This window comes from Lissotriton vulgaris, chromosome 3_1 (assembly GCF_964263255.1).
Source record: "Lissotriton vulgaris chromosome 3_1, aLisVul1.2, whole genome shotgun sequence".
In the NCBI taxonomy this organism is placed as follows: domain Eukaryota; kingdom Metazoa; phylum Chordata; class Amphibia; order Caudata; family Salamandridae; genus Lissotriton; species Lissotriton vulgaris.
This window is the reverse complement of record NC_141689.1, coordinates 237,281,250-237,307,347: the sequence shown is the minus strand read 5'-3', so window position 1 is coordinate 237,307,347 and position 26,098 is coordinate 237,281,250. Positions and strand designations below refer to the sequence as shown.

At 42.1% G+C, this 26,098-nt stretch overlaps 1 protein-coding gene across 1 annotated transcript in view; it reads left to right on the top strand.

Annotated features, from left to right (window-relative positions):
* Window positions 1–26,098, top strand: part of LOXHD1 (lipoxygenase homology PLAT domains 1) — a 1,115,079-nt gene that overhangs the window by 421,762 nt on the left and 667,219 nt on the right. Inside the window, exon 8 of the mRNA XM_086960347.1 lies at window positions 4,113–4,227. Coding sequence (XP_086816473.1) covers window positions 4,113–4,227 — 115 coding nt within the window. The remainder of the gene's footprint in view (window positions 1–4,112; window positions 4,228–26,098) is intronic.

Genomic DNA, 26,098 nt, shown 5'->3' with positions numbered 1-26,098 from the left:
AGGTTAAAACATGATTTTGAGTTATATTGTGAATATTGTTGTCATAGATTAAATTCATTATAAATGTTTTATCAACATGTAAAAAGGGAGGCATATGGTGTTAAAGGGCAATAGAATGTGTAGGTCAAATGTTCATGGGATGTGAGTTGCTTGGCAGATGATCGGGTGAGGAGCTGGTGGATTGGCTGAAGGTTGGCACTGCTCTGTTCCATACTTTTGTGTAAATAAACTACACACCAAGATCACATCTACATGTCTTATAGTGTTTTTCTTCAACAGCTACCCATAACTTACTGTGGACATGCCTATTGACAATCTGGTTATTCCTGACGTACCAGTGGCACATCCTTGGCATAAAGTAGACGTTCCTGATCTGATGGCGCTCTCACTATCATGATAGTATCATTGCCACAACCCCTGACATAAGAGTGGCTGGCCTACTCTTGTCTTACTGCATGAATCTGTGGTGGTTTTTGTGCTATTCATAGAATATTAGTAGCCTTATCTGTCCTAAAGTGATGCGTTCTTTGAGCCACTCTAGGTCTCCCCGGTGTAAAGATGGTCCACGATTGAAGTGTAGTTGGCATTCTTAGCAACACATAACAATTCTGGCCCTTATCTGACTTTTTTGGGCACTTTTTATTTCCATTCTGGCTATAACTGACATAACTCTGACCCTCTGTAACATATTGTGGACATTCTGACTATCCAAAGCATAACAGTAACATTCCGGGTTACATAGTGATGGCTCTTCCTTGATACATTGCTGGCATCTCTGATGACATTTAGGCTAATCCTGGCTTAGTCATGGCCCATCCGTGACATTTTGTGGGCCCTTTTGGCACAATTCAGGCTATTTTCGACATAAAGGCAACTCATCCTTGACATATTGAGTCCATTGCTGATGACATACTACCTATCTCTTGTACAGTAATTCTGTTCTGGCTAGATCTGGTATAATAGTAGACCGTGCTTGACATATTGTGAGTAGTTTAAGCAGCATTAAAGATATTCCTACAATAAAGTAACACATCCACCCGGAATTCTTGATAAGATGCTGCCTATACGTGACATAGTAGTACAGTTCAGGCTATGCCTAACATACTAGTGGCCCACCCTGGGCATTTTGTAGGCATTCTAGACATCTCTTGACACAATGGTGTCCATACATGACCTATTGTGGTGTGTTTGACATAGTTCTCATTGCCATGGCATAATGGTGGTACGAATACCTGCCATTTATTGGCAACAATAAATTGACTGTAAAGTTAGTGTGTGGAAGTAGTATAGGGTAGTGTTTGCCGAAAGTGGAAAGTTGATGCTTGGGGGGAACAATGTGTACTTATTAAAATGAAAATCTAGGTTTTTTTGACGTAAAAACATTTTTTATGAAACTCACAAATTTCTTGTTAAGGAAACTAAGTGTATCTATCTAAGATAACACATCTGCAATTTATGGTGAAGGTGAATTTCAGGGTGAAACATAATTGTATTTCTGAATTGTATTGTAATTTCGTATTAAGCTAGTATTTCATTAATTTTGTGGAGGCATTTCACCGTCTATATTGATAATGCTTACTCTGTTATGCCTACTGCATTTTGGGCTTGTGGGACTGACAAGCAGTTCTGCTATCAGTGGCTTGTAATTGCAAGATTTGAACAATTTAGATTGTTTTACCCTGCCCCTTTGAATTAGATTCTCACTCATAGTCTGTGACTGAGAATCTAGTTTGAAGGGAAAAGGAATGAAAAATGAAGTGAAAAAAGAGGGTATTTGCTTTTCAAAAAGGGTAAGCCACGTGAAATTGCTTAATATGTTTTTAACTGCCTGTAATACATCTAGCTCTTTAGTTAATATTTAAAGAAATTGTGCTGAAAACTCCCCTGTCGTACCACTATTTTATCAAAGATTGGACACATCAGAGGAAGTGATGGCTGGCCTAGCACACCACAACATTGCTGAAGTATTTAATTATGCCCTCTGCCCAATGTGTAGGTTTATAGCCAATTTATGTGAAAATTGTGCTGTAAAATAGACTTTTTTGTTTTAGCACGAGAGCCCCTTCCCTGAGTCCCCACTGCATGATAAACTACATTGAGTCAGGTAGTTTCATCCCACTATTTTCAGAGTTCAACAGCCACCACTGCCGACATTTTATTGTGACCTACTGTCACTTGGAAGTCTGTTATGGTCTGTGTTGAGGCTGGTGCGATACCACAGAATTCTAAAGGTAGCAGTGAGGATAAGGGGGATTGGAGGCACTTCATCCCCAGGAAAGGACCAGTATCACTGACTCCCTGACAACATTTACTCCCTGAAATAGGTTACCCTTAGACCAAAGGTTCCAGAACCCCCATCCTTGGCAATGATGGCCAAGGACAAAGTACACGATCAGCTGGCTGATCCCTGCATGCACAGTCCTACATCTTGGTGTAAATGTGGCACGGGAGAGTGGCTGATCAATTGGTAATATTCACTGCAAAGTGGAAGGAGGGAATGGAAAATGAAGCAAGAGCACCAGGATGGGTACACAAATACAAAAACATGCCTACAATGTGGAAGTCATTTGCAATGCACAAAAGTTACACCAACATCTACTCCAGCCCTACACATCTACAATAGCCCAAACAGTCTACAATGCACTCCAGCCAGGCCTTGGTGTAATTCACAAACTTGAAGGACTGTACTAAGTACCCAATTATTGCACAATTGTAAGCCCCCTCTTCATTTAGCCTACTGTACATTGGTCTTTCTGCAGTTTGGCCCCTGAGATCCCAGCAATGTTACCACAGTGCACCAAAAGGTGTTTCACCCTCAAGAGTGTTACTACAAAAATAGCCCCACCTCCCGAGGAAGTGTGCTGGGGAGTAAGGAGGGATAATAACTGTATCTGTCCCACTACTGAACTTTGTAATTAAGTATACTTCTTTTTTAATGTTAGACCTATCGCTTTAATAAAAGGACTTACCTATTAGTATTAAATTTGGGTTAAACCATAGCGTGCACAAATAAAGTCATGATATGAACTCCAAACAGCTTTTCATCAGGTCGTTTATTCAGCAAATAAATTAGCTATGTTCTAACTTTAACAACATTTATAGAAAGCGTTCATGCAAGGGACCCATTATTCAGTGCTCCCATTGCTGACGTCCTTACATTTAGAAGAAGGCTATAGAAGGAGAGGGGTGGAATAATCCAAACAAATATATCAAATCCAGCCAGAATCACTCCCCACTTGATGTTAGGCAGCTTTAAATTTAAACTCTATTCTTTGCGTATTTGAAACGAGTATTTTTTGCAGGAATTACTTGTAGTTCTTTAATTTTGTAGTCTTTAGTTTTACCTACTACATTTAGATTCTTGATTTCTGTATTCAATTGTGTTTGCACTCTGTGTGTTCACCAGCTACCCAGAATAGTAACATTCTACTTATTTATTTACCTATTGGATCCTATCTGTAAATAAGCCTTCTGGTGGCCTCAGTTAGAAATGGGCACATGATGTGAGTGGATATCTGCTTCCAATGCCAACACCTGGCATGAGATATGTACAAGCCCGTTGTGCCGCTGGTGCATCACTTTTAATATGGGAAAAAGTGACGTACCGCCAGTGCAAGGGTCTTGTAAATATGCCCCTAAATTGTGAATTATTTTTCATACATTTTTTAGAACCTTGATTCATTCTGTATTAGCCAATTCTTAAATAGTGTTAATTGTGTCACTTGGCTGTGGAGTCTTTTTGTTAAATGGTCCTTCTGGACAGAATGTTTTTTTTTTTATATATATTTATGTATTTTCAATTTTGCAACTTGTGTGTGTGCTTGTTGTAGTAGCTTTGCAGAACAGCAATAATTGAAAATACTACAAATGTTCTTATATCCTTTTGGTCTTTGACACATGAGGTCTTTTCACAATTTGATCTTGTTTCATCTTTGTTACTGAAGGTGATAATTATGCAACATTTTCACATTTGCACTTGATAAAGATGTCAGTCATTAAGTAACTATGAGAAAGAATGTGCAGTTTAATGATCCCACCATGGGTAACTTTGCGTTACGTAGGCCTCTCCTGTGTGTATTGCTTTCCCATATCCTACCTTTTTCTGCCCACAGTATATGAGGTCGTCACGGTGACGGGGGATGTTCGCGGAGCTGGAACGGATGCCAATGTTTTTGTCACCCTCTTTGGAGATTATGGAATTACGCCGAAGATCCATCTCACCAGCAAGTGAGTTAAAGCTGTGCTGTCCCAATGGTCCCATATCTCAGAACTAGAGTTGTAAAGTTGTATTCGTTTATGGAATGTGAGGTCCTGCTTTGTGTTTTATCTGAATACATTTTGAAAAAATTAACAATTCCACCTTCACAATCCTTCTTCTCTTTGTGCCTCTGTGGGTTGACACTTATTGTCAAAGTCATTTATGGATTCTATTTTAAAATCATTCAAAATGTTTATATGTATCATACGTGGAGCAAAGACAATTATGTAGGGCCTGACTGCTCATAAGACTAAAGAAAAAAACAGTTACGTTCTACCCAATTTTGTTAATTTATTGGTTTCTCCATTGATGCATTGAAAGCAAATATCTTAATTTGGTGTAGAACTCACAAATAATTGTTCAAAGAAATGCACCTCAAAGTTATCAAAATCACGTTGAAAGAAACCAGCATGAGGAAGAGTCAAATTGTGTAGGCAGGAATGTCTTATTACTTACCGGTAATCTTCATTACCCCGATTAGGGTCCTCCCCGTCCCAGTCCTTACCACGTGAGGCAGTCCTGCCTCCACCCAGCCAATCAAAACGCCAGAAATCCAAAGGTCGAAGGTGACATAAGCCCCTCCCACCCACCGCCATGCCTGTTATCAACAAGACTCAGACACAAACACAGCGGGAGGGAGGGAGGGAAGAGGACTGGGACGGGGAGGACCCTAATCGGGGTAATGAAGATTACCGGTAAGTAATAAGACATTACCCCCTCATGGGTCCTCCCCGTCCCAGTCCTTACCACTGGAGGAACTCACAAGCAGAAACCAAGAAGAAAAAATGCAGGACACCAGGGATCCATGCAAAAGTACAAAACTTCAAACAATAAAGCATCGACGAACAGCAGCGTACAAGACGCCAACAGAAATCGCCAGAAGAGGCAAGAAAAACATCAAGCCGAGAATGTCGCACAAAAGTGTGACGGGACCGCCAAAAGGCCGCCCCACAAAGCACTAGGATAGAGACCCCGCCCCATCAGCACAGGAAGCAGACACAGAACCCACAGGAGACAAACAGGTTAGGAGAAACCCGAGACTGTAGTGAACATCGGAGGCAAAACAGAAGAGCCCCACGAACACCCAAAGAAGGGGAAAAGGAGAAACCCCCACAGCAGGCAAAACAGGAAGCAACACCTCCAGCCGCAAAAGGAAACACGAAGAAACAGGCAGAAAAGCCCGATCTAAGCCGCAAAACTACTCAAACCTGCAGAAACTGCAAAGAAGGAAACAAAACGAGTAAGGCACCCAACCCACCCAACCGACAAGCGGAAGAGAAGGCCAGAAAAAAAAAAAACACCGCAGTGGACAACCACAACACGTCCACCACTAACAAGGACATGAAAGGGGCAACCGCAGACCATGCAAAACAGCAGGCAAGGCCCAAAGAAGAAATTAGAACAGGAGAGCCCGGACAATGAAGCAAAAGCTCCGAAGAAGCCGACCCATCAAAGGGCAACAACCACCGAGGAAGCCCCAAGGCCCCGACAAGCACAAACCGCCGTCAACGAGCAGACAAAGCGGAAGGGGAAAAATCCCAACAACAAACCCAAGCTGGAGAAACCAGCACAGAAACAGGAACCCCACCACGGATTCCGACCAAGAGAAGAGCACCAGGAAACAAAAGAGCCCCAAAGTGCATCACAGCTCCAAAGAGCAGAAGGCCAACGCGACCAACACATGCCACAGGCCACCACAGAAGAACAGCCCAAAGACGCCAAAGACAGCCGCTCAAGAGACAGGCAGTCAGAAGCAAGCGCCAAAGACAGGGCAAAGACAGCTGCGGACCCAGAAGCAGAGCCGGAGGCAAGGGAGGCTAGCCAAATCCGACTCCCAACAGCAACAGCAGGAGCGGAAACCAAAAACAGCAAGGCCAACCCAACAACACCGACACCCCCCAAAGCTCCGCAGAGCGCCCGGGAGGAGAAAAACGAGAGAGCAACCCCCGAGGACAGACCACCCCGGAACAAAAACCGGGGGAGAAGAGCAACCGGAGGGGAAGCAAGAATGACCAAACCAAAAGACCCAAACCAAAGACAAAAGGACCTGGAACAGAGGAACAGACAGTACATAAAAAGACCATAAACAGAAGCATTTAAAAATGCAAAAGAAACACTCACGGCACCGCCAAAACACCCAGAAGCAAACAGGAACAGAGGCAGGAACCGGGAGCACCAGCGTTCCGACAGCCGTCGGAGCAGAAAAAAAACAGGCATGGCGGTGGGTGGGAGGGGCTTATGTCACCTTCGACCTTTGGATTTCTGGCGTTTTGATTGGCTGGGTGGAGGCAGGACTGCCTCACGTGGTAAGGACTGGGACGGGGAGGACCCATGAGGGGGTAATGCCACATGTGCTAACCTCTTCACCAAAGGCCCACCCAGGAACAAGGAACAAAATACATGGAAACATCTGTGAAATGAAATCACTGAAATACTTTGGTACTATTTTGGATTCCTAGAAGAACGTCGGAAACCGACAGTGGTCCCAACCAAAAACATATCGGATTGTGGATACAATCTTGGATGCAGATAGATAGGTAAAACAAAGTGCTGAGCTCAGCACAGGATTGAAACGCATTCTATTTAGCATTTGCCTGAATGTTAAGATTAGAAGGCAGGCATATGTCCACCAAGTTCCAATGTATGGGAATAAAGACATTACTCTTTGGTTTAATCAGCTGGAAAAGACAGCTCCTTTTGAAATGCGATGCTTTTAACCATTTTTCGAAAAATACTTCATTACAATGAAAATGTGGACACAGATTGGAGCCACAGTATGGCTAGTGCTTTCCAGCAGAATTCTGCTTAACTTCCTAAGAAATGTTGAGCTAATTATTTCCAAGAACAGAGGTTGTCTCTATTTCAAACACTGCACAGGTGGACAATCAGGTGCCAACTAACAAGTCTATGCCAACAGGTGACTCATGACATTCCATATCCCAGATAGGTTTCAAGCTATTTGAATGAGATGACCAATTGCAAGGTGGTCGCACTGACGCCTGTGACATCAACCAATGGTAATTTGGACTGAAGGTCTTTAGAAAGTCTCTTGTCATAACAGTTAGAAGACACCATTGTGTCATAATCATGAGTGAATTATCCAACACACAGACGGTCACAGAGGACACTGAGCAGGAAAGAATCTGTGGTACCACGAGAACTAGTCTACTGCAGGTAGCATACTTTTTCTTGGTCCTCATTCACCTTGTGCCATGACACCAGACTCCCTGGAGTACCGGTCCCTTACTTATACAGCTCAGGGAGATTGTTGTTCCGTATGTCCTCAAAGGCAGACGGTGGTGATAAGAATTTACTTAACTACAGTCAAGTACCGGAACAGGAGTTGGTTTAGTCATTGGACAAGTATGTTGTCTTTCATTTACTTCAGAGAGTCTTTTTTATTTTACAGATGTCTCTTGGGATACTTCGATTATTATCTAGCATAAGCATTGTTACAACGCAGTACCATTACAACGCAAGTCGTTACAACAACTTGCTCTAGATGGCGCGCTGGACTTAGGAATAGTATGATTTACTATTCCAACTCCAATGTGTGCAACAGTAGGAAAATAGTAAATCATACTATTCTGTAGTCTAGAGCACCATCTACAGCAAGTCGTTATAACGACTTGCGTTGTAATGGCACTGGGTTGTAACAACGCGGCCTTTGTAACAATGCATTGTGAATGTATTGCGGTGTAATGTCCGCGCTCTAAAGGTTGTTGCCCCAGCCTAGACAGTCATTTTCTACCCATTTCTCTCCTTGCTAAGAGCACTAACAAAAATAAGAGCTTTTTATTGTATCTTTTCAACAAGCCTGGGTTACCCAAACAAACAAAAACAACCAGTGTAAGGCTTACCTCAATCTTTCTTTGCAAGAGGCGTGCAATGCTCTAACCCACTTTCTACCAGTAGGACCCGATAGGGGGGCATTCCAGGAACATATGGACGTCATCTGCCTGTGCTGCACCACACTTCAAACAGCCTGCTGAATTTTTCTTACCCATCTTCACTCACCTGTGTGGCGTCCAATGTACCCTATGTAAAGTGAACCGAGGGTTCCTCTTTAAAAAGGCAGGTCTGACAGTACCATCAAGTGTAGACATTGATTGTTGCCATCTATCCTGCATCTCTGATGGTGACAAGTTCCCTCTCCATAGTTCATCAGGGCGCTTATAGTCTCCAGCCATCATATTCAGTATCCACCAATATCAGGTTGTGATTTCCTTTTTCTTTGGGGCCTTGTTGGATAGCTGTTCTTGCTAGGCATTCGATGAAGGTCCCCTGCCCCATGTTGCTTGAACCAGCTTCTTGGTTGATGGCATTTGTACCACATAATATCCTCTCCAGTGACCTTTACCAGAACGCCCCAGGATAACAGCTGCCTCTCTTGTTCCAACTCTCTCCATCTGAATAGTTCCCCAGTTATCATTGGATCAGCCAATTTATCTTCCAAACACTCTGGAGTGCCTGGTAAATCCCAAATGGGGGCATATTCACTTCAATAAGGTAAGTTTCTTGCTTTCCTTAGCTGAGTTCATAATAAGATAGCCACTCATAACACTTTCAACCTGACCTTCTTAAAACATCTTTATTTGCCATATTTATAGAGAAAATATGAGTTGCCCCATCTCATATCTTTCAACTTTGCTGATAACATTGATCCAATTGCAGAGTCCTCGGAATCCTTCACCTCACGGCATAAAATTCTGCAGTACCATTAGTTGGAAGGTCCATGCATTATATTGAAAGTTGGGTAGACGTAAACCGCCCTTGGCCTTTTTTCTACGTAATTTCTTCCATGATGTCCTCATCCCTCTTGCAGCCCAGATCAAACTAGAGACTTTCCCATTTAACTTATCTATCATTTCTTCAGGTCAGGTGTTTGTCACTCAACAGAAATGTACATTTTGGCAGAATAGACATTTTTATGCGATTTTTTCTACCCAGGACTGGTAAATGGGCCCAACTCCTCAACAGTTTACCCACCTCCAATGACTCTCTTTTAAACTATTTGTTTCTGCTGTGTTTACTGAATCTTGAGTGATCCTAATGCCAAGGCATATCACCTCATTCCTAATTTGCTTATATTTACTGGACAGTTCTAGGCCTTTATCTCCGTTTTTGCTGGATTCACCAAATACCCTGATATATTCCCAAAATCTTGCATCAGATTATTTATGGCCGACAATGCCTGTTCTAAATCATTTGTATATATCATTAAATCGTATGCATAATGGGCCACCTTTTTCCATCCATTGTAATTGAATGGGCTGGCTCTTTCCTCAATTTATTTATGAATGATTCTATGTAGAGGTTAAAGAGTAGCAGATACAGTGGACAGCCTTATCTTATGCCTCTCATAATTCTGAACTCTTCTGTTAAACAACCCTTTAGAATAATCTTGGCAGCTGAATCTTTGTATATTTGCTTCATTATCCTACAGAACCCCTTCCCTCCCTCCCAGATCATTATGAGGCAGCATCATGCTCAAGTAGTTCCAATGCACCCCGCCAATTGCCTTTGTGGCATTCAATGTCAATACTGCTAAAAGGAGTTTAAACGTTGAGGCTATATCAGTTTCACCTGTCAACCCATGAGTTTGTTCATCAAGGTACCACCCTGTCCTAAAACCCTTTTGATTTTTATGTGCAGACGGATTTCATGAGGGAAAAGACAAACTTCTGCAACGTTTTATCCAAAAATGATAGTTGGCTATACGATCATCATCTGATGCAGCTTCACCAAGGTGTGAGAAAACAAGCTAACTTTTTCAGAAATGTTGTAACTATTGTTCAGAAAAGTATTAACCACATCAAAGGCTTCACTGGTCCACGTGTCTCCACAAGCAACAAGAAGGAATCGGTGATTTTAATCACCAATTGTGATCATTAGGGTGAAGTTGTGATCAAGATTAGAAAAAGTATTTTCAAACAACAATTATCGCTTTGGCAGGATCAGCCAGTGACAAATAGGAGCACATATATGCTCTCTCTTATCCGAAGACGACAATGGAATTCGCTGTAGCACCCCACCTTCGGATTTACTGTAATAGGTCAATAGGGTAGTATAGAATCTGATGGGATAAAATTTAGAAAACTAAACTGCTACCCAATAGGGATCCTGGTGCTAGGTGAAGGGCTCACTGGAATGCCCTTGCTTTTACCCACATCTACAGGTATAGGCAACCCTGGGACCTGTGAGGACCTGTGCTGTTCACTTGTACAGATGCAGTATTTCTGGATAGAAATAATGTAGAAAAACAGCATCAATTGTAGGATAGGTCAAATATTCTTAAGCGCCTACACATTGAGCTTTACTTCGGTCACATTGGGTGAAGGAACATTTCTTTAGAAAATTCGTTGCAAACCTGCCATTAATTCGTGATTGTTTAGCCTTTATGTTTTAACATTTGACCAACAGGCGTTACCTGGCTACAATCTGCTGAGTGCACCCCTCCTATGGCATAAAGGCTGATTCTTAGACACTTTAAGGGCATGTGACTTATTTCACAAATATCCTTTAATACTTCTTTTCCAATGTATTCCTACCCAGAAACACTTTACACCGTGTTATATCAATTGATACAAACTGGTGAAACATTTTAGCATGCTCTGCAAAGAGGCCAGGGTTCAAATGTCTGTTAAATCCAAAATACCATTTCTGAGTGACCTCAAAAAAAATGTACTCACCTTATTGAGTAGGAGGTGTGAGGATTACTTCACTGACTTTGCCCACCCAGTGCTGGTTCTTATGATGCACAGAAGCTTTTTTTAATCGGAATCTAAAAGGAGCTGTTTCATATACCGAAAAATTGGAGGTACGGTGAAGCCAATATTGCATGGTGTCAACCCATCCTAGTGTTTTGCTCAGATCCAGCCATTGTCTTACCCTTACACCAAACTCTAAATAAATGGCTGGGAGTTATTTCAGACCTGGAGAGTGTCAACTGCTTACACACTGGGTTGGTATCCTTTTTTAAATTTATTAAAGGCATGAATTCATGAATTAAGAACTAAATATTTTTTTATTGGAATCAGTGTAAGAAACTCGCGTACACAATGCACACATTAAAGTCAGCACAGTCACCTCGATACAAAATAGGCTCATGTTATGTTATGTTATGTTATAAAATATATTATTACGCGCTCTGCTACTACAAAGTATCCTGGCGCGATATGTAGGCACTAAACTGACCCAGTCCAAAAAGAAAGAAGCATGAATACTAGATACTAAGATTAAAAAGATGGGTTTTTAGCCCTTTCTTAAATCCTGCCAATGTGGTTGCTGATCGCAGAGAGAACGGCAAGGCATTCCAGGCCCGTGCTGTTTGGACTGAAATTGACTGACCGCCCAGTCTCGCATATCTGATTTTAGGCATGGACATCAGACGAAGATTGGCCGATCGAAGAGCACGATGAGGCGTGTAAAAGGAAAACCTCTTGTGCAAATATTGTGGGCCTTGCTGATGCAGGGCCCGAAAGGCCAGAACCAATGATTTAAACATAATGCGATGCGCCACAGGGAGCCAGTGAAGCTCACGAAGATGGGCACGCGCACTGGTTCTTCGAGGAAGATGGAACAGAAGTCGTACGGCCGCATTCTGTATAACCTGCATTCGCTTGACAAGGTATTTGGGGAGACCACTATAGAGAGCATTGGCATAGTCAAGCCTAGACAGAATAAGAGCACGCAGAACAGTCTCCTTCGCCTCCCTATGGAGAAGTGGAAGGAATCGCTTGAGTGACTTTAAGGTGGCAAAACAGGTTGCAGTAAGTTTTTTTAGATGGGCTTCAAACTTAAGATCCTGCCCAAACCAGACCCCCAGATTTTTAGCCGGGCCTCCATGGTAGCTAGGGCATGCAAAATCTGTCGGCCAAATAAGCTGTCTGAAATTGGCCGGAAAATTGCCATAGAATAGTAGCTCAGACTTGTCCTCGTTGCATTTAAGCTGGGCTGAGACAAGCCAACGGAAGACATTGGTCAGACAGGAACGGACTGTCTGAGCGTCTAAGCAGTCCTTAGGCCAGGTGAACAACAGCTGCGTGTCGTCAGCGTATGACATTATTTTGGCTCCCCACTGCTCAGCCAGATAAATCAGCGGAGTCATGTAAACGTTGAACAGCAGTGGGCTCAACGTCGAGCCCTGTGGTACCCCGGTGGTGAGCCTCTTGGGTGATGAAGAGAAAGGAGGCAACCATACCTGCTGCGACCGCTCAGACAGAAATGAGGACAGCCAGGCCAGAACCGCACCCGACAGCCCCACCTCTGCCAGCCTAGTCAGCAGCTGGGCATGGGGCACCGTGTCGAAGGCGGCAGATAAGTCCAGCAAAACCAAGACCGCTCTGCCGCCTCCGTCAAGACACTCCCTAATGGCCTCTGAGACTTCCACCAGAGCCGTTTCAGTGCTGAAAGCAGCCCTGAACCCTGATTGAGCCGGGTGCAGGGCATGAGAGGACTCGATGAAAGCATTCAATTGCCTAAAAACTACTTTTTCGGTCACTTTTGCTAGTGCCGGGAGCAGAGATATCGGACGATAGCTAGCGGTAGACAAGGGGTCCAGGCTAGGCTTCTTCAGCAGGGGAAGAAGCTTCGCCTGTTTCCAACAAAGAGGCACTGAGGCAGAGGCCAGAGACAAGTTAACAACCTGGGTAACCTCCTGATACACCAGACTGGCCGCTCCCCCCAGAACCGTAGCAGGGCACGGGTCAGAGGGTGAGCCAGACTTTAGCGACTCCAAAATGGACAGCACATCTGCTTGCTGAGCAGGCTCAAAAGTGGAAAATTGACTAACATGTTGCTCCGCATCCATAGCAGTATTAGGTGGAGAGGGCAGAGGAGGACTGTCAGAGTTTAAAAGCTCCTCTTGAATTTTTTTGATCTTATTATCAAAGAAACATGAAAGTTCCTCACACCACAAGTCGGAGGCCGGGAGAGCTGGGGAGACAGCGCATGGTGAGAGGAAACTCTGAACAATGGCAAAGACTTCTCTGGCATTGTTATCCGCCTTCTCAATCCTTCCTGAAAAGTAGCTACTTTTAGCGGCCTTGATTTCAGCATAGTAAACTTTCTGCGCCTTCCGCAGCTTGCTCTTAAGTTCGGGACAGAACTCAAGGCGCCAGGCTCGCTCCAGCTTCTTGCACCCTAATTTAAGTTCTCTAAGCGCATGAGAGAACCAGGGTTTGGAGGGAGACGTCCTCGACCGCCTGCTACCGCTCTTGTTAGTCTGTAGAGCGGCACTTTGTTCAACCCAAGCATTGAATGATTCCACCGCAGAATCCACATTCAATGGCAGGGTCGGCCGGTGGGACGTGAGAGAGTCCGAAAAGGTAGACAGATTTATTCTCTGGGCATGAGAATGAGGGGCAGAAAAATTCTTCGGACCTTTTGACTTTATGGGCCAGGTGAACAGAATTAAGGCATGGTCTGACCAAGTGACCCACCTAGGGGGTAGCATGGAGATCTCAAAGTTGGAGCAGACTAGGTCCAACCAGTGGCCAGCCGCATGGGTGGGGAAGGTCACCCATTGTGTAAGATGCGCCAGCGAGAAGACTTCCGCCAAGCCGATCGATTCTGGTAGGTCCATCGCGTCCATATGAATATTAAAGTCCCCCAGAATAAGATATCGAGAGAATTTAAGGGCGCGGGGGACGATAACCTCCTCAATATTACCGGCAAAACAGCCCGCATAGCTAGGTGGGCGGTAAAGCAAAGTACCTCCCAAGGTGAAGTGGGGGGAGAGGATCACAGCGAAGTGTAACATTTCGGTTTCGCCAAGTAAATCGGGCGGTTCACTCACCAAAGTCCAGTGGTCTCGGTAGATTACAGCCAGACCGCCACCTCTACCCTTCGGACGGTCCAACCTGGTGATCTTGAAGCCGCGTGGTATAGCAAGTTCAACCACCGGCATGCATGACTCAGAGAGCCAGGTTTCGGTGAGGAAAAGGAGATCAAGCTCCTTCTCATCAAGCAGCTCAAATATATCAGCCGCATGTTTGACCATTGATCTGGCATTGATCAGGCCGGATTTAATCGTCTCTAGGTTGGTCCTGGGCGCAATAGTCGGAGATTGAAGGCTAGAAAAGCAGAACCCACATGTCGGGCAGCGGCGATGCATGCCCTTTAGCACCTCCCAAGAATTGGCGGCATCGCAGCTGAAGGTATTGAGGGCACACAGCTCCTCAGAGGAATAACTCAGAGAGCCAGCCTGAGAGTAGCGAGGGAGATGCGAGGGTGCCCCGGCCCTGGGCCCGTCCGGGACACGGACGGGCACAGACGGGCCCTCCTTTGGCGCTCCTTCGGCGCGCAAGCGGCGCGCCCGCAACGCGTGACCGCTGCGCGCTCGGCGCATTGCTACGTTTAAGTAGGGGTGGGCGAGGCAGGAGACTAGAGAGACTAGAGCGCCTACCCCGGTGCAATGCGGTCCCGCCTCACTTCCGGGAACCGCTGGGGCCGAGCGCTGAAGGCGGCGCTGGACAGACTGTGCAAATAACGCAATGAGAAAAAGTGCAGCGTGCAGTGGACTCAGGCGGGGAGGTAGGCAAGATTAAAACAATCAATATACAACTCGCGCAAAGGCGACAGTACAGTAAAAAAATACAATTTGATTTTTAAAAAAGCGGCAAAAGCAAGCAATTTGATTTTTAAAAAAGCGAACGAGAGATAAAAAAAGCGGCAAGAGCAGGCAACTTTAAAAACGGCAGAGATAACAGTGCAGGAAGGGCGGATAGTACTCACATAAAGGTATGAGACCTGTTTAGAATCTCAAAAAGAGCACAATGAAGCCACTCAGACTTCAAAAACAAAACCCTTCGTTTCGAAACAATACTGTTTAGGGGGAGAGAGAAAAGAGAGGATAATCACCATCACTAAATGTAAACAACCAGTTTAGAGAACTAAGAAAACAATGTGCCCATCAAACAGCACTAAAAACCACCGCCCACCACAACTTCTAGCGGTAATACTGTAATTAGTCCTCAGCACAGAGCACAAGTAATGACATAAAAGTGATCTTTCATGATGGATCTCCATCACTCGTGGCACCATCTGATTTTGTTTGTGCATCAAATAATTCCAACATATATGTTTTTCCACCTTGAACCAGCACATCTGCAGGAAGCCTCAGTTAAGCCTCCACATTTAAGGCCAACAGCTCTCTATTAACAGATCACACATTCTGTATACAGGTTAAGGTAGTATAGCTCGTATACAGAAAGATATACCTTTTGTTCTTACTGATCATCAAGTCCCTTCTTTTTGCGGCTGCCTTTCTGATCATATCTCTTTGTATTGTGGCACCAAGATTGACCAGAACCATGCCCAAACTAGACCAGCTTATGGAGGACCCCTGGTTGGGAGACACATCGCACCGATCACTAATACTGGCTTACAGCACCTATCTTCAAGACCCATTATTGAGAACTTGTTGTACCTCCATTTTAAAACCTTCAGGATTCACCACAGTGGGCAGCCCCAGAATCCTGAGTTTTATCACTATTGCACTGTTCTCTTGTGCTAAAGTTTCTAACCTGGTGTAACAACAGACTGGTCACAAAATGATTTGCAAATTAAGCACTGACTATTTGTGACCAGTCTTTACATTTGCCATGCAACATATGTACTAATAAGTCGTGTCGCAGAATCTCTTGTTGCAGGGTGTCACTGAGCAACCTTCCTAATGAATACTAATCAAGGACCCGTTGATTGGCTACAAACACAGGGATGGTGAACTGCAAGTAACAGCAGACCACCATCCCTGTGATTGCATGCCCGTATGGGAATCCTTTTTTTTTAAAGGTAGAACATATTCCTTAAAGGAGCCTGTGTTAAAAAAAAATGGGAAGTTATTGGATGGAAGCGGTAATGGCCGCCTGGACCACAGCCTGCTCCCTTCATGGCTTTGTTACATGATTCCCAAAAGGGAAGCTGTCCAGGAGGACAGCTTCCTCTTTGTGAATCTGCTACCACCCTCTTTGACAAGTCATTAACATATCAATGGCTGGCTATCGTAACTGTGGTCACAAACTATTGATATGCCTGACTGTAAATTGCAAATAGGAGGGGATGTACTTACACGCCCCCTCCTATTTCTGATTGGGAATGAGTTGCGAAACCCATCACAGAATTAAAGAATGGTTTTAACACAAGGCAAAACACCATTTTGCGATTGCAGACACTGCAACTGTGCGAATCACATGGTTTGGGAAGAAGGAGTACTGATGGAAGAGCTGTTAGCGTTTAAAAAGATCAGCGAAGAACTATCAGAAAGCGAGAACTTTATTACTGCACTTTACTCTTCACCTGAAAACGGCTCCAAGGATTGAGCCATGACAGACCACCAAAGGAAAGCACCGTCTTTGAGGCACTAAGGCTCCGCACCACCATTTATGATTTACAAAAAATACTGGTTCTGTTGCTTGCAATCCTTGACTTTTAGACTGGTGCTTCATTCTACCTATTCATGCAGCAAATGCTTGCAATATTCTGTTGGTCAAATAGAAAACACAGTGGGTGGAGTTTATGGTACTTCTAAATGGACCAGTGTTTTAGTGCCTGTCCATACGTCCGCAATCTGAACTAAGCTAGACACATAACCTTATACAATTATAAAATCTTTTGTTAACATTCACACCCAGGAACCTAATCAAGGGTCCAGTGCTTATTAATAATTTCTCCATTTGTGCCACACACCTGCCCTCTTATATAGAGTTTCCTAACATATGGGGATTTAAGAGTACCTGCTATGGTCAATTGTGACGGGCCTAGTGTCTATTAATTGATTATGTCAGATTCTAGAAAACCTCAGTTCTTCTATTGACTCTTTTAATCTTTTAATCAGTTACTCTATTTTTAGTGTCCATCTTCTAAGTTGTAAAAGTCACTGCCAACGATTGCAAGGCTAACTACAAGCTAATTGGGGAGGAAATCACCTATACGCATCTTTATGTGTTTTATGCATCATGCATTCAAGGCGCCCATAATTCAATCAGTTGCCTAAAACCCTCTTTTTGATCCCAGCTGAGTGTGGCGATAATAGAGAACTGCCGTCTGTTTTGTCTGGAAGACTGGGGTATGCATCACTGTCAAGAGGATAGCCTTCCATGACCACTTGTAATCTTCAAAGGACAGATAATCTGCATTCCATTTAGCTCATTAATCTCAGCTAGAAAAAAAAATGCATTCACTTATGCAGAATACTCTTTGAAGCAATCTATTTAGCAGTAACTCTGTGGCACCATTCCTGTAAAGCAAATAAAGCTTTAGGAGATCCGCAACTTGAAGCGTACTTCATTTAATTAAAAACAGGTACGTATTTTTCAAATGTGTTTTGATATGTGATTTCTACAGAAAGAGGTTTAACATATACAGTGTCTGCCTCATCCTAAAATTAAGAATCAACTGTGTCAGGTAACTAAATTGTACATTGAGTTTGCAAACATCTGCCATAGGCTCCCTAAATATGTTTATTGCCAAAATTCCCAAAATGTAGATACTTTTAAGATGGGTAAATGACAAAAGATCTTTTGAGTCTTTCTTTAAAAGCCTACCACAATAAGTGTGCCACCTGTCTTCTTTACTGCCATGATATTTGTTGTTAAAACAGTTATTTGCACAATAGTATTGTAAAACTTCTCTTAACTCTGAACCATCTCTGACACTTACTGAAAATCATCATCTGACATTTAAGCATGGTGTTGATCAAAAGAGAATCTGTTATATTTTGAACTGTTTACAATTGAGACATTTCTGGATTTTTCTTCCCTGTTTTCTCCAACTCGCTTCCTTCGAACGCATAATTCTGTGCCAAAATGTCCCCCCGAACCTTGGGTTAGTGCAATGTTGCAATTGTTCATGTTGGTGTGAGTTGGTTGTCCTTGCATTCATGACATCTTTGCCACTGTGAGTACCATTGTCATAACCTCACGTTTTGTCCATTTCTACAGCACAGAGAAGAGGTACCCGCCTATTTAATATTTTGACCTGAGAGCTGCTCTTCCTAATGAAGCAACTCGTACCTATGATTCTGTGAAGGAAATGATGAGGGAATGGTAAAGAAAATCCATGAATTTTCAAAGCCTTCTTGCCATATTCAGCCTTCAGAAAGCAGAGTGTGAGACAGGGGTTTACTATGTCTTGGCTGCGAGTCTGGCAGTAGAAATACATTTCTTTTGGAAAATGTGTTTGTGGTGCCTATGCTGCTGAAGGAACCACTACCAATGGCACGCTCCATTGGGCTTCATTTTGCTAAATTTATGGAAAATACATTTTACTCCATAATATCAAGTTTATTAGTGGCATTTTTCAGATTCTATTTACAATTAGTTCTTTAGTGAGGTTCAGTTACTAAAAATGTACACTAGACGTTCGCACTGAACTTATTGGACTGAAATCATTGGTTAGAAGTTATTTAGTGATCTTTTGAGCTGGAAGTGTTAATTTACGGTTCGTTTGTGGGATTCTCTGGCCAGAAATGGTAGCTAAAACGGATTTAGTGGGATCCCCAGCTAGAATTATTAGTTTGAAGTTCTAGAGAGATCCTGTAGGTGGTAATTCTAGTTAGTTTGTTTAGTGAGTTCTCTAATGTATACCTCAACTTAGAAAGTGTGTTTAACGAATTAATTAGTGGCATGCTCCTCCTAGACTTGTTAGTTCTTCATGCACTTGCCCCAACTTTTAAATGTTAGTTTTTGGTGACTTTGGTGGCTTTTATTTGGTGACTTTTCCCTCTTAAAACTGTTACTTTAAATTTCCTTAGTAGTGATCTTCCACTAGTTGGACTAACTAAACGCATTAAGTGATATCTTTCATCTAGAAATATCTACTGTACATGTTTTGTTGGTGAGAAATGCTGCAGTGAGATACTTCAGCCAGTTTTTTATTAAAATTTTCCAGTAATAAATGGCAGTTGGAAGTTCTTTAGGGACTTCGATCCATCCCCAAGGTGTGTCTGATAGAATGTGTATAGAGGATTTCTCCTGCTCATTATGTTAGAAATCTCACACTTGATAACTCCTGATTTATTTCCTGTTATTGTCTTATGGTCACCCAGTTTGAAGTTAGCGTGCTAGCCAGAGAATTTAGAGCATGCCTGCCCCATATAAGGGGGTTGTTAGCACATGAAAAAGATTTCTGAATATGACAAAAGGATGAAACTTCATGCATTTTCATGGTTCATGTTTATATGATGTACTGATGAAATTACTGCATTGCCATGGCATTTTCTGTTTTCTTACAGCAGCCAAGAAAGCATAGCAAAAGATAAAATGTCATGCATTCGTTCAACTAGGTCAGAGGTGTCCAATGTAGGACCAAGAGAGCTGGATCCATGCCATATTTTCAGGGTATTCATTTATTTTCAGTTGGTGGTTATCCTCAGAAAGTGACATGGACCTACCTGACCCTTCTGGTCCTCCATTGGACATCCCTGAACTAGGTACTGACAAGTCTGGTATTTCTTTCCCCAACAGGTTTTTGTTGTTGTGTGCTGGAAGTGAAATACATGACATTTTATGCCATCTCGTCATGGTCTTGGAGAGTTAAGTGTGTGCAAGTAGGAATATGGCAAGACATGACTTATAAAATATCATGTGTTTCAAATGTTTTTTTCAAGAGATAAGAGACAAAATACATAAAGGTTTTATGCAGATTTACCATATGCAGTTTGAAAGTCTGCGGCCGGACAAGCGAGAAGCTGTGCACAGTGGGTTATCCATTACTTATGCAGCCTGTCACTTTCTGTGTTAAGTACATGGGTACTATCAGTGATGCCCCCCAATGTGTCCCCATGTCCCACATAGTACAAACTCTTCCTCCTGTTTTCACCAAAGACGCAGGCCCTGCCCAATCCTTCAAGCTCCTTGTAACATCCGCTTGCATAGCCGCTGTTGTATGTCTGCCTGCTACTCAAGTAGACATCCCAAGAAGGTTGCATGGGAGAGCTGAGTGACTGGTCAGAGCATGCACCCATGACAGCTGAATCTCACACAGGAGGCAACATACACATACTAGTCAGGAAAAGATGAATTAACAAAATCAGGAAACTTGATCCCAATGTCATTGCTAAATGTTTTTACAAGAAATAGACCTTTACCTGCTCCTTCACATGGAAATTGGTGCTTTACTGCAATGAGCGACAGCAAGGGTGTACAGCAGATAAACAACACAAGGAAAGTCCCTGGGCTATGCACTCACTATGGAACCCTAATGTAGCTCGCATGTACCAAAAAGTATCACACCAATCTCAAAATTAGCATTCGTGGTTACACCATAATTTGTACAATTTGTAAAATCAGAATCGGAAAATAAGAACCTAAAATGTTGTTTTTTTCATAAAAAGTATACAGTTTATTACAGTTTTACAAGGGTTAAAAACATAATTGTACACAAATAGAAAACATTTTTAAAAATATCACAATTTGATTAAAAACAGTGAGTTTAAGGAGTCACAGTTTGTTTTCGTTGTCGACGCTGCGTTTCGGTGAATCTTTGATAACACCTTCCTCAGGACAAAACAAATTCTATAAGGAAACATTACAATTAGAAGACATCCTTTTTGTGCATGTAAAGCAGCTGTTACTCTTTTTTTTGTTCCAAACAGTATGCTTGACTTTTTTTAACCCTATGTCTACTGAGACAGCGAATTAAATTAAAAAAACATTGTGCTTGATAAGAATATACTATACATCTAGGTTCTGGACGGTGTATTTCATTGGTGCATTTTGGTATACGTAACTATATCTATGGGTTCCATAGTATTGTTGAATAAAAATCACATTTTGAGGCAGCTTCTAAACGGGAATGGATATGAAGCATACCTGTGTGTGATTTCTTCAGATTCCTCTTCTAGTCAATTTAGAGGAAATTTCTCATGCGTAATTCTGGAGTGTATCGCTTCCTGTTGCTTAGCTTGCAAGAAGTTATACCTTTCTAAGAGATAGGGAACATAAGTGCTCAATGCTTATCCACCCTTTCTATTTAATAAAAATTCATAACAGGTAGTAGTCGTTGCATGGCCTCTTTACCTGTTGGGATTCACAACTCTATGATGTAGAGGTTACCGGAGGGGGGCCACCGATTTTGAATGGGGGGACCACTGTTTGAATAAGAAAAGACAGAAAGAAGGGGCCATATTGTCAGTTGTAGGGCCATATCTAGTATTCTGTACACTAAGCTGGGGTTGGTTTCAAGATATATAACTCACCAGTATAAGGAATTATCAATGGTCCTTTCTTCTTAAGTTAAAACCACGCCACTGGATGTCTTCAATTATATCCTCAGCGTTGGAAATGCCCAAACTGGTTGTTTAAAATTCAACCTACGGGGAACATATAATATGAACCTTAATTTAATAGAGGAATAAATTTCTACCAGGCATTTAAAGTTATTTTACAATTGTTTGAAAGCGTTTTGGTTGTTGGGCCAGTTTTAACGGTGTTTAAGGAAAAGACAGGCTAACAGTAGTTAGTCTGTTGCCGAGCATTTTAAGACTAAGGACATCTGGTGCAACTGCCGCAGTTCGAAGTGCAGAGGTCGGCATTTATGGAATACGGAGGCTCGCGTTTACCTTTTAAATTGTTGTCGGCCTCCCTGCTCCCCTCTCGGTCCTATCACCATCTGCTCGATACCGCGATCGGCCAAAGATAAACAGGGTTATCTCCTCTCCTGTTTAAGAAGGTTTCATTTTCCCGGGAAAACCGCCAATTGAGTGACGTCATTGGATAGTTAACCAATCACGCTTCGTTTGGACAAGGAACTACAATTGTAGTTTCACTTGTATTCTATCACGTGGTAAAGGGTTAGGATTCCTATTTGTTACCGGTAGCCTAGGACGCAGTGGGTCACTATGGTTACAGTTACGACTCGGGAAGTTGACTCTTTAGCGGGATGTTATGATCTGCCTCGCAGTGTTCTTATGGAAATACAAATAACGGGGCTTTTTCTTTTGAAGTACCAGCTATGTTTAAAATGTATGGATAACAATTACTGCAGAATCCTTTCCCAGTCCTCTTTTGAGTTTAAACCATTGTTTACGGAATTAAAACGGGACATATAAAATTGTTCCCGTTTTTTCCGTTTTATCGTGATATCTCCTCCTCTCATGTTTTGGGTAATGGTCTCAAGACCACACCATCTCAATTCTTCTATTTTATGGTTTGCTAACTGCCAATGTTCAGTCAGTGGGGCTCCTTGTTTTTTGCATCGGATGGCAGACTTGTGCTCATTTAATCTCAGTTTGATTTCTCGCGATGTTTCCCCTACGTAAATTAGCTCGCAGGGGCACTTAATCAAGTAAATTATATTTTTTGTTCTACAGTTTATAAACGATTTAATCTGATGTTTAGTTTTGTTATGCTCAATAAGGTTACCTTTGATAACTTGGCTACAGTTGGAACATTTGCTGCAGGGGAATGTGCCCACCGGCAGGGGTTTCTTGTCTATGGTTGTTTGCTGTTGGGTAGTTTCTCTATATGTGTGGATAAGACTGTTTCTAATGGTTTTGTTTCTTCTAAAAGCGAAGATGGGTTTAGGAATTGGTGGTTTACTGGTATTTGTAGTTATTAAATTCCAGTTGCGATTGATAATATTTTTAATTTTGTTGCTGACGCCACTGTAGTTTGTTACGAAAACCAGCCTGTTTTCTACTGCTGTATTGTTGGCTTTTTTTTTAAATAAATTATCCCTATTGAAGTACTTAGCTCTTTTAAATGCTTGGTTCACCATCTTTTTTGGATAACCCCTATCTGTCAGTTTTTTGGATAGTATTCCTGCATGGTGTATGAAATCCTTGACATCTGTACAGTTGCGTTTCAATCTAAGGAATTGCCCAAAGGGGATGTTATTCTTCTGGCATGGAGGGTGGTTGCTTTGATAATGCAACATTGTATTTCTGTCTGTCTTTTTAGTGAATAATTCTACCTGCAAAATACCTCCTACATGTTTAATTAGTATGTCTAAGAACTCACATACACGATACACTCCAGAATTACGCATGAGAAATTTCCTCTAAATTGACTAGAAGAGGAATCTGAAGAAATCACACACAGGTATGCTTCATATCCATTCCCGTTTAGAAGCTGCCTCAAAATGTGATTTTTATTCAACAATACTATGGAACCCATAGATATAGTTACGTATACCAAAATGCACCAATGAAATACACCGTCCAGAACCTAGATGTATAGTATATTCTTATCAAGCACAATGTTTTTTTAATTTAATTCGCTGTCTCAGTAGACATAGGGTTAAAAAAAGTCAAGCATACTGTTTGGAACAAAAAAAAGAGTAACAGCTGCTTTACATGCACAAAAAGGATGTCTTCTAATTGTAATGTTTCCTTATAGAATTTGTTTTGTCCTGAGGAAGGTGTTATCAAAGATTCACCGAAACGCAGCGTCGACAACGAAAACAAACTGTGACTCCTTAAACTCACTGTTTTTAATCAAATTGTGATATTTTTAAAAATGTTTTCTATTTGTGTACAATTATGTTTTTAACCCTTGTAAAACTGTAATAAACTGTATACTTTTTATGAAAAAAACAACATTTTAGGTTCTTATTTTCCGATTCTGATTTTACAAATTGTACAAATTATGGTGTAACCACGAATGCTAATTTTGAGATTGGTGTGATACTTTTTGGTACATGCGAGCTACATTAGGGTTCCATAGTGAGTGCATAGCCCAGGGACTTTCCTTGTGTTTTCTACCTTGTTCTCCTTGTCCCTTATTACCGCATAAAGGAGGCCTCCCTTCCTTTTTTACAATTACAGCAGATAAACAACCACACAAAACTACAGAGATCAAACTGAACCAATGGGCCTTTATTAGCCCTAAATTGAACGGGTGGATCTCCATTGATCATAAAAGAAATGAAACCTATCAGGGCTCCGCTCAACGGGAAATCTCAGACCCATGTGGAAAGGTGGCCCAGATTTTAAAGTGACATGGGGCCATACAGATGACAGAGATATGCTATGCATATGCTCGCAAATTATAACACACATGATTCTTTCTTCCGTCAACAATGCGCTCGATCTCCCATCACAAACAAGAGTCAAATCACATAATATGAACTCATCTACGTGGCTGTACCCCCATTTTAACCCAACATGGCAACACAAGTGAAATACTTCAGAGGGTACACACCATCCTTTGTTATACTCTTATTAGGATCAGTGACAACACCCTAGGAAGCAGGTTCATTTTTGGGTTTGCCACTCACTTCCAGACTCCATGGGGATTTTTTTCTGCCTTGCTTCTCTGAAAACAAGAAACATAATTGAATGTCAAATGGGTAACCAGTGCAATGATCCTACTCCATTCACCCTTACTCACCCAGACTTACCTGAATTCAGACTCAGAGAGTCCCGTTCACCAGTACTTATCCAACCTGCATCACTTCCACCTACAAAACCTCAAACTCTTGCTCAGACACTCCCTAGTATAAGGGGATCACTCTGTAAATTAGTTTCTTGTCTGCAGCTTTCCGTAGAGGGTTCCTCTGACTTTTAATGGACTCCTGGCTGAGGTAGAATAGAGAGAAGAAAGAGGAAGAAAAATATAGGAAACAGTAACAGAGGGAGAACGTTGGGATGACAAAGAACCCTAAAGAGTGAGAAAAAATACAGGAGGTTTAGTGTGGTGAAAGATGAAGGGTTTGAATCAATGGAACACAGGAACTGAGAAACCACAACGGAGAAACAAAATCATGGAAAACCAATTTTAAGGAAATACAAAAAAAAAAAAAAAAAAAATGTTGAAAGGAAAGATAATTTTAAGAGAAAATCTAAAATGTGATTGATTTTGTGTGAAGTTTAGGACTGCTATGGGGTTTTTGTGTTCAGGGAAGGGTAATGTTGAGGGTAGTGCAGGATTTTTAGGGGTCAGGAATAATTGGAGTTCGGGCATAGAAAGGGGATTTTAGGGTTTAGAGATAGGTGGGGTGTAGGGGTGATAAGGGATTTTAGGATTCATGGATGGGTAGAGTTTAGGGCTGGTGAGAGCTTTTAAGGTTCAATTATGGGGTCCGTTTATACAGTTCATAATGTGGTGGAGTTTAGGGTGGTGAGGGTTTTTAAGGATTCAGGGATGGGTGGGGTTTATATGTAGAAAGGGGTGTTTAGATTTCAGGGATGAGTAATTTAAGGTGACGAGGAGGTACAATGGGTCACGGATGGCTGGAGTTTAAGGGCGGTGAGGGCTTTTTAGGGATCTGAGATGAGTGGAGTTTGGGGGTGCTGAATTGGTTTAAGGGGTATGGGATGGGTGAAGTTTAGGTGTTTTTAGGCTACAGGAATGGTTGGAGTTTAGGGGTAGTGAGTGATTTTATAGTTCAGGGTAGTGGATTTTTGGGGTAGAAAGTGCTTTTAGGCTTCAGAGATCAGTGTAGTTTAGGTGTGGTGACAGGTCTAAGGGTCAGTGATGGATGCTGTTTAAGGGGTTTGAGGGGTCAGCCATGGATGATGTTTTCGATGGTGATGGCTCAGTGAACTAAAAGCATCCAAAGTAATTGTTTGACAATGTAAAAGATATAAATATGCAATAATGTCCCCTGAAGTAAACCACTGGAATAAATATCTATGACAAAAAAGTTTCTGAAATAAATACATTCAACCATTGCATTTACACGTAAAATGGGAGCATTTAAAAGCCTATTTTGACCATAAAGATATTCTATGAAGTGGTTTCTACAAAAAGGTAAACGTCATTCATTCGGAAAATTTCCATTAAACAGTTTAGATGAAATGGATTTTCAGTAATGGTATTCCATGGGTATACAACTGTTACAACGAAGTTTTTACCACGCACTACCACTACAACACAGGCATTACCACGCATACCA